We start from the raw sequence: 12,923 nt of genomic DNA, 5'->3' as shown, positions 1-12,923 counted from the left end.
TCTTTTAGTTCCAATTTCTCTGAAAACTTGCACTAAACCATCACGTTCATCTCTTACTGAAGCGTTTTTTGTTCTCGTACGATCTAAATTTGCTTGGTGGGTTTGTCTCCAACTTGGTCATCTCTAGCGCATGTTAAAGTTCTGGTGAGTCGCAATCAAGCTCTATGCGGGGACGGTACTCTTACAACGCTATTACGACTCATGGCACTCAGCCTCTACTAACATAGCTACTGATGCTAGTATGCGCTATATTCCGCAACCTACCGCACTCCTCCTGCTATATGGTGTTAGAGGCGAGCGTTCTCACTTTTCAGGTCCCCTAAAGTCCATGATTACCCATTCTTCAAGTTTCTTTTTCGTTTGGTTCGCGAGTGTTGCCTAAACAAGCCATAATAGCCCAAAAAGTCCGTTGCACTTGTCTAATTATGGTCTAGTGATGGATCAGCTAAATTTTCAAAATCAAGGTTGCCGAAACACATGTTAAAGTGAAGCACCGACAGATTACATCGCCACGTAAATTGTTAAGTCTGAGGAAAAGCAACCCTAGTTGACGAAACTGTTTTACAAAATGTTCTTGTTAGGTCATACTTCTCAATTAAATGCACCACAGAGACCAACACAAATAAGTGAACTAAGTTACCAAAAACCTTTACACTTTAGAGTCCGAAAAGAATTGGTATCGGGATCATTGTTTCTCTAACCACCTTTATTAGACTCGCCAAGAATTTCAATCGTCACGCCACAAAACACAACAACCAGGCCTTTTTTGATGACGTCAACCGAATGTATTACGAGCACTGAATGTATTAAGCCCCATGGCGATTTGTTTAAAGAAAGAGTTTTTCTCGTTTTCTCGTTGGGAGTTGATTGATAATAGTCCTCAAGGATGGTTAGAAAGTGCTTACGTTAATTCTTTCAGTGAGGACAACTACCCCAGAATCACGTCAGATGGGCAAATTTGTGTCCGATCTTTGACCGTCCATTTACCAGAGGAAGCCAAATAAAGTCTATTACTCAAAGTTCTTACTTAGAATTTACTGAGCATAGGAAAATCCGCTCTTTTAAATGGTGAAACAATTTTCATATTGATCAATGTCCATAGGTTATCTTTTCTTAACCTTTTCGTACCTACAGTCGGGAACCAGGTTGCGTGACTCCAAATCTTGAAGTTCCGCAGATGTATAATTTAGGTTGCTGAACTTTATTTTGAACTTAGCGGGCAAGTATTGTTCAAAGCAAATACGTTTCTTATTTCTTTATTTTCACTTCAAGCCTCTGATCATGAACCAATTGGAAAAAGAGTTTTCTTCAATGGAAGAGGCCTGGAAGAATTTGACTGATACTTTTGTATTTGCCCAAGCCAAAAGAAATAAAAGATGACATTTTGTTGTGCTCAAAACCACAAAGGAAAAAGGCAAGACCAAGTCAAAACTCCCCAAAAGCCCATGCTGTCAAGCCAAGTGCATATGTTTTGGCTGTGTTATTATTTTATTTTACTTTCACCCCTTGGAATGATGAAACATTCATCTCTCAAAAAAGATTCAAAAGAAGAGATTCACGACGCCCTTGAAGGAAAACACGGAACAGGAAGGTCGAAATTACAATACGACCATGATGCTAATCATACCAATGATATTGGAAACGACTTGGCTAAATCCACCAAAGACAGTGGTTTCACAATTCCAAACACCCAACAATTCACGAGAGTCCCCATATCTACAACTAGTTCCCAACCGATATTCATGTAGCTCGTCTTGGTGTAAGCTATTAATGTTTCGCAATCTGAATTCTTTAATCTACGGAACTTCAAGACTGGGAGTCACGCAACCTGCTTCCCGACAGTAGGCACGAAAAGGTTAAGAGTTATCTTTCGAGAAAAAAGCTTTTGAAACTGGCCTTTGCACATATTTCATTGACTTATGAATAGTTTTCTTCGGGGCTTTTCATTCTAGAGCTCCCAAAATGTTATGAAATCGCATTCCACGTAAAAGTAAAACAAGTCAAAAACATTTTACACTGGCAGCAAGTTAAGCATTCAACAAAGTCAGGCCTGACTGTACTATGGATACGTATGTTAAAGGGGATCTTTTTGAACTGCTTGCTACAAAAATACGTAGCAAAAAATAGAACATAATGGATTGCGGGAAGATGCTTTAGAGCAGATGAGTCGTGTTTAATGGTGATTTACCAAGTTGAGGTTAAGCTAAACTGGTGATACAATATGGACGAACAAAGAAATTTGACTTGCGTGAATAAAAATCAAGAGTGAGAGGAATTCGTGCTAACTTCCAAACTACATTTGATGTCAGTGGTTGCCACAAACATCCAAGCACTCCTTGGCAGTGAAGGAAAGGTGTTTTAACCACTAGTGAGAAAAAAAGAGCCAACCATTGCACGATGCTTGAATTCTAATGTGAATGATCTTGAATTATGAACAGTTCAATAAACGAAAACTGGAGCGTAATGGCTGGAAATGATCAGCAGTAGCCTCGTTGAAAGGATGGAGGGTGAAAACCGATCCAAGGTAATGCCTAAATCACCGTTTTAGTCCGATATCTGAATAAGGTCAAAGCCTACCGAGGTATCCAACCACAATTGGAAAGACCTCCAGTTAAATTGAGACCTCCATAGAGGAGCCAAGGACAAAAGAATGTTGGCGTTTTTTCTCAAGTACTGAACTCCTTTCATTGCCCTTCAGAAAAGTTATCGATCAACTCAAAATCCTCGGGTCAGAAGAACGAAGAACATGGATTGAATCTTTGGAGAATAAACAGAAGCTGCTCCGCTTGAAACTATCAATAACCGCATAACGAGAAACGAGTTTTTGAAAGAAGTCTGAACTTGATGGGGACAACTTTAAAGCTATCAGTGAGTTGATTTTGGCCGTGAGAAGAATGCCACAAACAAAAGTGTTTCACATTCGGTCCCCATTGATCAAGAGCAAACCTCTCTCCAAAAAAGCAGGGAAGGATGTCTACCTGAAGTTAGACAACTTGCAACTTCCAGGCAAGTGTTTGCCTCATTAATGAAAACTTTCCTCACTCTACGCTTAACTCTAAGCACATGATAATGTGGTTGTACCTGTTTCGTGTAAAAGCTGGAAAGCTTGAAAAACATCAGCAACGGTTTTATGCCTATATAAATGTAAGGATAATTTCCACATCACTTATTTTCTCATGTCCAATGGAGATCACGGTAGGATTTGGGGCGAATGCAGATGATTTTGATATTCAGAGAATTTTGAAGCCAATTCTGGCATCGGGTTGGTATTTTACAACACTCATCATCATATTTAAGTTAATTAGAGACAAAAAAACCTATGTAAGGCACTATAAAAGTGATGTGAAAGACTAAATAAAAAAGATAAGTAAAAGGTTTTAAGAAGCAGACTAGGGTGGCCTTTCACTCGAAATTTTGTAAAAATCTATTGACCAGCAGCTGAATGATTTGGCTTTAAATGGCTCATTTTTCAGTGCACTTTATGCAAAATGTGCCTTGCCGCAATTTGCAAGACTTTGAAGAAAAAGTTCATTACTAAATTATCACAACAATATCTTTAGTAGTTAATCAAATACCGTAATAATTAGTTCTCAAAACTACAGTCACCAAAAACAGTTTAAAATCCAAGTATTTGAAAATATGTTTTGTTTTTAAATGATAACACAGCTCTCTCTGTCTATGCAGTCAAAATTTCTTACTCTCATCCAGGTTAAAATTCTCGGTTTTGGTCTAGTTTGAGGGAGATCCTTCGACCAATCCAAAATGCGTGAAAATATCAATGAACAGATTTTGCATGAATTTTAGTTGAATGGGCAACTTAGTGAATGATTTGGAATTCAAAATATATTTTGGGAATTTTCTTTTGAAAGTGAGTATAGTAGAAAAAATCCACTTTGAATTATCAAAAAAAGTCACTTTTCCGTCAATTTTGAATAAACAATATGCCCTCATTTATCGAAAAATTTCAATTTAATCCCTGCTTTTGCAAGAGGGTAAAATTTCAAAAGCCTCAAAAATGGTCATGCATCAGCACCCATTAAATATAAATGTACAAAAAGGCATGGATGAAGGCTCTGGTACAATGAGACTTTTTAGGCTTTTATTGCTTGTTTAGGCCACATTACGCATGATCTTGTGCTATGGGGTCAAAAGAAGCTGAAAATAGGTTTAAAGCCACCTTTGATCTATTTAAGAGTTAGCAACCTTCCGAGCGAACGCTCTGGTCCTACTGGGATTTCAACCAATGCCTTCTGATTCAGGCGCCTTTGGTGGCCATCTTCTGAAACTTTTTGGTCAGCTGCTCCTTATCAGGGTTCAAAGAAGAACTAAGAGACGCATCAAGCATTGTAGTTTGATAATATTCATATTATTAACTTCAATGTGGATTGTTGGGATGAACGGGTAGTGAATGAAAGTGCTTATTGTCCAAATGAGGTCATTACAAATTGCTTCTCGAGCTAACTTGTGGCTTTCTCATCTTAGATTTAGCCAATACTGGGCTTTAACAACTAACAGCATTGCTTAATCTGGATATAACTTTGGAAATAATTGACTACCCCAGGTTCAAAGGCCATTGCATATAGGCACAAGCAAGAGGTTGGAGAGGAAGCATGTAGCTATGATTGCCCAATCTTGCCCATCCTCGATGTGAGATTAACATTCTTTTCAGTTTTTGTTTGAGGTTTCAAACACGTTGTCATATGCAAATCAATTACGTATTCCTCATTTTTTTATTGATGCATGAAAACCACATGAAGTATCCATTTGTGATTTTTTTTTTTCAAATTTGCTTATTGAAGGTTTATGACGTTGGTTGCGTTTTAAGGTCCATCTAGAGATAACTTGGCGATTTCTCCGGGAGGAGACGTGGTAGAGTGGAAAGAGCAGTTTCCTAGCATGAGAGAGGTCCCGGTTCGATTTTCCTATCCGGCACCAATTCTCAGTGAAACTTTTAGACGCTAACCACGCCCACAGACGGAGAACCAATCTGATATGATTTATGGCACTGCCTATCGGAAATAAATTGGAAGATGTGATGGCTAGCTCCGCTGGCCGGGGGAGGTTCATCCCCCCGCCTCTAGCACCTCAAAAAACAAGAAAAATATGAAGAAATGAAATTTAGGAAGTAAGGTATAAGACCAACATGAAAAATACGCCATGATGAAGACAAATTGAAAAGGTTGATGAATTGTTCAATCTACACTACATGAATACACGTCTAGAGTGTTCTTGCTCTATGGGCCCGGAGATCTGTCAAAACGATGCATCCAGTAATTCAGGACTATACTAAATTAATGGGTCTATTAGATTTCATAAAACCTTTCACCAACTTTTCAATTCTGCGGGGATATCAGTTTGACCAACGTTCATCAGTAGACCTCGACCAAAAAATTTAAAACCTGAAATTACATTTTTTCATTTTTTTAACCTTTGTGGCCTTTTTTTCAAGCCTTTTCTAAACTTTTTTAAAAGCTATTTTTCCATTTTCTCGATGTTTTTGACCTTTTTTCTTCAGTTTTCAAATATTCGGACATTTTATGCCCCTTTACTGTCATTTGGGTTCGTATCTGCTGCCTTCTTAACATGTTCTTGAATAGAAGGGTCTTTAAAAGAACGTAAACAACATATTAGATTGGATGATACGCTAAGTAACTTGTGTACTGTCTGTTGTACCACAAGAGACAGAATCCTTGCTCCTATACTTTTTCTTATTATATTTATATCGCCACTACAGCATGTACGGATGGTTGTGCTTTGAGGTTGAAAGACGATTTGAAAAATATTTACAGATGAGTATCGGCAAATCACATGGCTTTTAATGGTAATGAATTTAGTCGTATTACACTCGGTAATATTCCCACAGGTTCAAAATACTTAGGCAGCGGTGGAAATCCCATTCCGCAAATTGGGTCAGTTCAAGATCTGGGGGTGAATATTCAGGATACCGGTAAATTCGATAAGCACTTTGAAGTCAAGGTGGCTAAAGCCTTTTAGACATGCGGATGGATACACCGAACATTTAAATCCCGTGATTCAACGACTTCCTGACTTGATTCAAATCTCTTGTCCAACCCCACCTGGAGAATTGATCCCCTATTTGGGCACCAATGAGCTCTCCAGGACTTCAAAGAAAAGAAAAGGTCCAACGAAGTTTTTCACAAAGTATATACGACATGCGTAACCTCGCCTATTGGGAAAGGCTAAAACACCTGGGGCTGTATGGTACTCAACGATATGAAAGACATCTTATTTTGTATGTTTTTAAATGAATTCACAGACGATGCCCGAAATCCGGGAATAAATTTTAACGAGAATGACTGTAGGGGTATAACGTGTGAGGTGAGAGTACAGTCTAGTCATAATGATACTAGACTTGTCAAAACCGTGAAGTCCTTGTTTATTATATAGAGCTCCTAGCATACGTATATAATCTTTTACCCACCAGCCTTAGACAACTCTACCTATTAGATGATCCAATGCCATCTTTTAAAGCATTCTTAGATAGGTTCTTAAACAAAGCTCCAGACCAGCCCTATGTACAAGGCCTATCTCGATCCGTCATTTCTAATTCGTTGTAGGATCAGATATTTTACCGTGCTTGACCTTGCCCACTATCCCACTTTTAAATTTTTACCGGGGATTCCATTCCCTGAATTGGCAGAAAATCTTTTTATTGTTTCAAGAAAAAGCAATCGTAACAAGACAAAGTGCATTCTGCATGTAAATGAAAAAAACCCCTGGACCCCCTTAGGCTATTTGTTCTTCCACGCTCTGACTAATTGATTTTTTTTTATTCCAGGATCATTCAAGATTCGGGGCATTGGGCGGACTTGCCAAGAAGCTGTGTTAATAAATGGGGCTAAACGATTGGTAGGCAGTTCAGGCGGAAATGCAGGCGTGGCCATGGCTTACGCCGCTGAGGAATTGGGCGTTCCCTTGGTCCTTTTCATTCCTACTAGCACTCCCCCAATCATATTAGAGAGACTGAAGGTTCGCCCTAACATATCAAGTCTATTTTCATTGTTTGACTTGTATTAATGATTATTCTGATTCTTTATTGCGACAGATTGTCATTGGACTATTGGTAGATTTACAGGATCACATAAAAACATCGCAATAAGAATAGATGGATAGAAATATAGTAGAGCTAAGGAATAGATTATGTATGATAGAAAAAAGCTATTAGGAAGAGATTATGGATAGATAGAAATATAGATGTGGGGAAAATACATTATTGATAGATAGAATATAGCTATAAGGAACATATTATAGATTGACAAAACTATGAGCATAGAAATAGATTATGGATCAATTGATAGAAAGATAGGTATTTCAATAGAAATTTAAGATGTAGTTGATTTGGAAGGACCTTTTTTTTGTTTAAAGAAGAGAGCTTTCCTTTTTATTCTTTCTGTTTTGACTAACCTCGTAGTTGATGGGATCATCGTTTTTCTTTGTTCTGATAGATGCAAATCTGAAGCATGGCCCTATCCTCTCCAAAACTGGTAATCATCAATCTTACGGTCTCGTGTTTTTAATCAATTCGATATCCGTAAGTTGTTGTCGATGTTTTTTTTATTTTACAACATCGTGAAAGCGATGAAGCGTGTCGTTTCTGAAGTAATTTGATCAATTCAAAATGTAGCTCATGGAAAAGTGTTTTAGGAAGGGGTTCAATTATTCAAATTGGTGTTTTTTACGGGCTTCCTTACCGCAACTGGGAATGGAATCCCACGTTGTTCAAGATGAAAGATTTACAAATCTTATTTTATTTAGTTTTCAGTTAAAATGACAACTGACCTTTCAACGATTTAGAGTTGGCAGATCTGGCTAGCCCTTGAATGTAGGGTTGATAAAGAACTTCGGTCAAAAACCGAAATCGAAGACATTTTTGACATTTGGAAACAAAAACGAGGAAATGTTTTGCCGATAAAGATTTGTGCTTAAGTCAAAAACAGATCTTCTAATGCTAGATAAAAGTGTTTTTTTTTAAACTTTTCAACGTGGGTCCCTTAGCGGTGACTTTAAACTTCAATTCTTCCTCAATCATTCAACATATCTTGCTACCAATGCTTCTATTTTAGTACTCTGGTTTAAAAAGTGCTCAAATTTTATAATTTCTATCTTAGTTGATTCTCAGGCTCTTAACGCATATGATGTAAGTCTTGAGATGTCGAAGTTTCCAAGACATTTGGTCATGTAAAGTGTTCGAATTGGATTTTTCTAAAGTGTAATCTAGCTAGTAGTCAGCGGGGAAATTGCAATGGTTAACTCATTGCTGTATCAGAGTGTGTGATTCACTCTGATTTCAGGATTATCCTGGTGCCGAGGTGCGCATTGCTGGAACCAATTGGGATGCAGCCAATCAAGAAGCCATGACTCTTTTGGAACAAGACCCCGAAGCTTTTTTTGTTCATCCATTTGAGCAAGAGACCACTTGGCAGGGTCATGCTACATTAGTGGATGAGATCAAGGAACAACTGGTACAAGAACACTCGGATCTTCGAGTTCCAGCATCCTTGATCACCTGTGTTGGAGGCGGTGGTTTGGCGGCAGGTACTCAAAACCCAGGGCTACTTTTCTGTCATTTAACCAGGGGATCAACAGGTTCACTTCTAACCAGGGGGTCAACGGGTTCAATCATAACCAGGGGATCAACAGGTTCACTTCAAACCAGGGGATCAACAGGTTCACTTATGTTATATTTCAACGCGTTAGGTTTGATCATTGGTCTTCAAAAGCACGGCTGGACTAAGGTACCCTTGGTGTGTATGGAAACTACCGGCTCTCAATGTCTCTACCAATCCGTGAAACAAGGACGACAAGTCAAATTGGACGCCATTGAGACCATTGCCAAGAGTCTTGGAGCTTTGGCTGTATGTTCTAAGCTTCTAGATCTTGCAAAGATTCACCCTGTGATACCCAAAGTAGTCACTGATGCTCAGGCTCTTGACGCTTGTTTCAAGTAAGCTTGATTGAATTGAGAACAAGTTTTTTTACGGAAGATACTTAGTTAACCTAACTCTGTCAACAGATTTGCACAGGATCATCGGATGTTGGTGGAACCAGCTTGCGGAGCAGTTTTGTCCGCCTTGTACTCTGATAAGTTAAACGACTGTGAGACAGATATTGGTGGTGATGCTTCGCCTATTGTGGTGATTGTTTGTGGCGGAAACATGGCGTCAATGGATCTTTTTCAAATGTGGAAGGATCAAAGAAGGATGGAACTTAAGTAAACATGCCATATTCCCTCACACTTCCTTCAAGACCAACGTTTTTCTTCTGGGATGACTCTAGGGCAAGAAGATGAAATTCCCTTTAAGTCATGCAATGGCATTGGTGGTAACATGTTTGTCGTTAGTATCAGATTTTGCCAATTTTTCCATGTGACCGTGAATGTCAGATTAATCTGGAATCTTTAGACGAACAGTGTTGGGTTTTAAATACCTTGGAATAAGAGGCCAATAAATGAATAGAGCTGCTGAAACATTCGAAACATTAGGAAATGCCTTGTTTGGTCCCATCAGAAACAACCAATAGCTTATTCGGTCAAAAAGTATTTATCATAAACGCACCTGCATGCAGCTCAAAACCATAAATTGACCAATGGAAGAATCAATGAGCGTCGAAACGCACAAGTCAGATGGGGAAAAGAGACGAACTGTTGATTATTTCATTTTGCTCTCCTCTCACAATCCATGGAACACCATCTTCAGGCAAGTTTTGTTTGCTCTCCAAACAGTACTGAAAAGAATACACTCGCATTTGTTCAAGAAGCTCCTGAAGGTGAGTCCCAGTTTCGATTCCTAAAGGATTCTTCCAGGATCAGATTGTTCTCTTGAAGGCGATGGAGATGTCTCTTGACATGATGGTTTGCCATCCAATCGCAAGAGAACCAGGTTCTTCGCTGCATAAGCTTTTCAAAAGCCACTGACCTTTCATCATCCTTCGGCACTTGAAAAAGATCCAATGTCACAGTGTCTTTGGTTCCTTCTGGAACTGACGGAATCTGAAGGACATTCATGCCTCGAAAGAATTTGTGAGTTTTAGCTCTCGAGTAGTCAAAAAGCTCAATGACAAGAAAAGGTCTCACGGGACCATTGGAACTTCCAATTGGAACACTGAAGGATTGCTCTGGATGACTCAAGCCAAAAATGGCATGAGTTGTATTGGTAAAGATTAGGGAGTCGATGTTGACAAGATCTTGTTTGGCACATGGTTCAATTGTGAATTTGATCCTGGGATTGGCGTCATCTTTGCCTTTGCGTCTTTTAATGTCTTGGAGATTAACAAGCTCAATTTGAAGTGCGGGAGATTTGCTCTCTACCTCTAAGGCGTAGCTTATGGTTATGGTCCCACGGGATTCTTTTCCCTCGTCATTGGTGGAAAACCTTTGCTTCAAGGCAGTTAAATGGGCTTCCACCAAAATTTTGGTGGGCACAAAATTGGCTTTCACCTCTTCAAACATATTCATCAAGACCATATCGTGATTTTTGTCGTACTCTAAGACTTCTGGGACGAACAGGAGTTGTTCCAAACCCTCATAGAAGAGCTGAATGTTGTGATCTTGAGATTCTTGCGTCAGTTTGGGTTGGATCTTTTTCTTGAAGGTCTTGAGAAAGCTCTCTCGCACCAAGTGTGAGTATTTGAGTGTGATTGCGTCCAAGCATATGTGGTTGATCTCAGAGGAATGGAAGTTCAAATGCTGATGGAAAAAGCCCAAGGATGTGTCAAAATGACCCAGAAGGCAATCTTCTGGCTCCTCCGGGTTGTAAAGGTTGTTGAGCGTCAGAAACTTTTGGAATCGTTTTTGCTCCCCTTGAAGAAAACTGTCAATGAACTTCTCAATATCTTGAACCGCCTTCACTTTGGCCTCGTTGAGGTTCCTGAAGAAGTCCAAGAAAGATTGGCTTTCGTCAATGTTAGAGTTGTTCATTCTACTCATGACTTCCTTCAGGTGTTCAGACATGCTATTCAGAAATTCAACCCAACTTGAGACGGTGAACAAAACAATAACAAATTCATGTCGGTCAAACTCCTTATCAGCAAAGATGATTCCGTAGAATTTTGACACGTACACGTCGACTATATTGACTTGGAGACGATGCAGAAGTTCCCGTCCAAATTTCAGATACTCCAAGAGATCTGGCCAATCCAATTCAATCCAAGTCAGTCGGCATGTGTTGAGAACCCCGACGAGGTCTTGAGGTCCTTGAAACCAATCTTCTTGTCGTTTACACCATTCTGACCAATTAGACTTGCCGTGTCGTTTGCGTTCCAATTCCAGGATTCTCATTGTTTGAATGGAAGCCTTCATTTCGACTATTTGCAGCCAAATATGCATGCAGTCTTGGAAAAGGGTGGTACATTGGGACTGAAAATCCGTATGGTATGGTTGAAACTTGCGAAAAAGTTTGAACAAGTTAAATGTCACTTCGCCGTTCATTTGAGAAATGGCAGACTTATTCTTGACCTTGGCCTCCAGCATTGGACAAAAAACTTCGATGATGCAGCCACTAAAAAGTTCCTTCCATAATTCATGACCAAGGTCAGATTTGGATTCTAGAAGGTGAAACACTGGAATTGCATATTTGTTGATGAAACGTTCAAGGCAAATACAGGGGGCCTTTTCATTCTTGAATTTCAATCTTGCACAAATGTGATAGTTTAATGACAGTTTGAATTGGTCTCTATATTGGATTTCAAGCCGGGGCATCTTTTGAAGGGCAATATTGACGCAATCAATGTGAGATGGTATCTGATCAAGTTCATCCAAAGTATTAATTTCAGGATCAACCTTGGCCAAACTAATTGCAATGGACTTCATCAAATATTCCAAACCTTTCACCTCTTTTTCAAAATCAATGTTAAGATTGTCGAGAACTTTGAGTGAATTTGAAAGAACCTCCAGGTTGAATGGAGAAAATTTGTAGAGTTGAATCAAGATCAAGGCTTTCTGTTTGGACCATTCCTCATAGTCGCAAAAAAGTTGGAACAGGCTTTCGACCTTTGCGAGGCTTGACGACAGCCTTCCATCCCATTTTTGAGATTCCTCCGAAGTTTTGCCGTACACTTCCCGGTGGTACAAAAGAGCAGCAATATTCTGAGGTCGGATTTGTGGCGATAGAATGGCAGATCGCCATTGGAAGGTCCACTCGCTGCGCGAGATTCTGATCCGATATGGAACAGAAAACTCAATTTCCAAAGCCGAAAGCAATCCAATACAGGCCATGTGGGAGTCAAACGATGGAGAAGATATTTGGATCTCATTCGAGAAAGGGAGTTTCTGGCATTTCATCTGAACCCGAGAATCATTGGTGGCAATCTGATGGGTATGGCCACCAAACTGGATTTCTAAAGGGTCCCCAATCTCGGATGAATCTCTCCTTAACTCCAGGCACAACTTGGGCTCTTGAATCGGATCTGGCGGTTCATACTCCAAATTCTCCATTCCAATAATTCTCGTCAAATTGTTCCAAACGTCCTTAAAAAGTAGGAGCTTTGCCCACTCATTTACGGAATCTTTTCCAGGATTTTTGAACACGTGATAAATCAAGACTCCCTTCAGCTTGGATTCATTGTTAAAAAGCTGAAGACGACTAGATCCATTACGTTTTGCTCTAGCACAATTCCAACCAGCCTCTCCAACTAGACGACGACCATGTTTGCCGTTCTTGTAGATCTGCAACTTGACGACTTGACACTTTCTGTTGACAAAGAGATGAATAGGATCACTTTGACCCTCTCCTTGGTAACTGATTTGGGACTTCTGACATCCATGATGCACTTCTATATCCAAGTTTCCGGGGTTCTTGAAACGCGCTTCTATACCTTCAATGGTAATGGACACCGATCGACATGACTCAGACCAATTGGCGGGGATCGATATGTTCTCCAGTGTCTCACTCGTTACTAAAGGTCCC

At 39.6% G+C, this 12,923-nt stretch overlaps 1 protein-coding gene across 1 annotated transcript; it reads left to right on the top strand.

The window, feature by feature from the left end:
- Positions 1-2,872: 2,872 nt before the first annotated feature.
- LOC131891880 (serine dehydratase-like) lies at positions 2,873-9,496 on the top strand. Its single transcript, XM_059241559.1, has 5 exons — positions 2,873-3,006; positions 6,800-6,990; positions 8,313-8,556; positions 8,719-8,965; positions 9,035-9,496. Exons 1-5 carry the CDS (start codon positions 2,895-2,897, stop codon positions 9,234-9,236), a joined length of 996 nt encoding a protein of 331 aa, XP_059097542.1. The 5' UTR covers positions 2,873-2,894; the 3' UTR covers positions 9,237-9,496.
- The last annotated feature ends 3,427 nt before the right edge of the window (positions 9,497-12,923 follow it).

This window comes from Tigriopus californicus, chromosome 12, assembly GCF_007210705.1.
Source record: "Tigriopus californicus strain San Diego chromosome 12, Tcal_SD_v2.1, whole genome shotgun sequence".
NCBI lineage: Eukaryota > Metazoa > Arthropoda > Copepoda > Harpacticoida > Harpacticidae > Tigriopus > Tigriopus californicus.
Note: the sequence above shows the minus strand (reverse complement) of the source record. Positions and strands in the feature narration are given on the sequence as shown.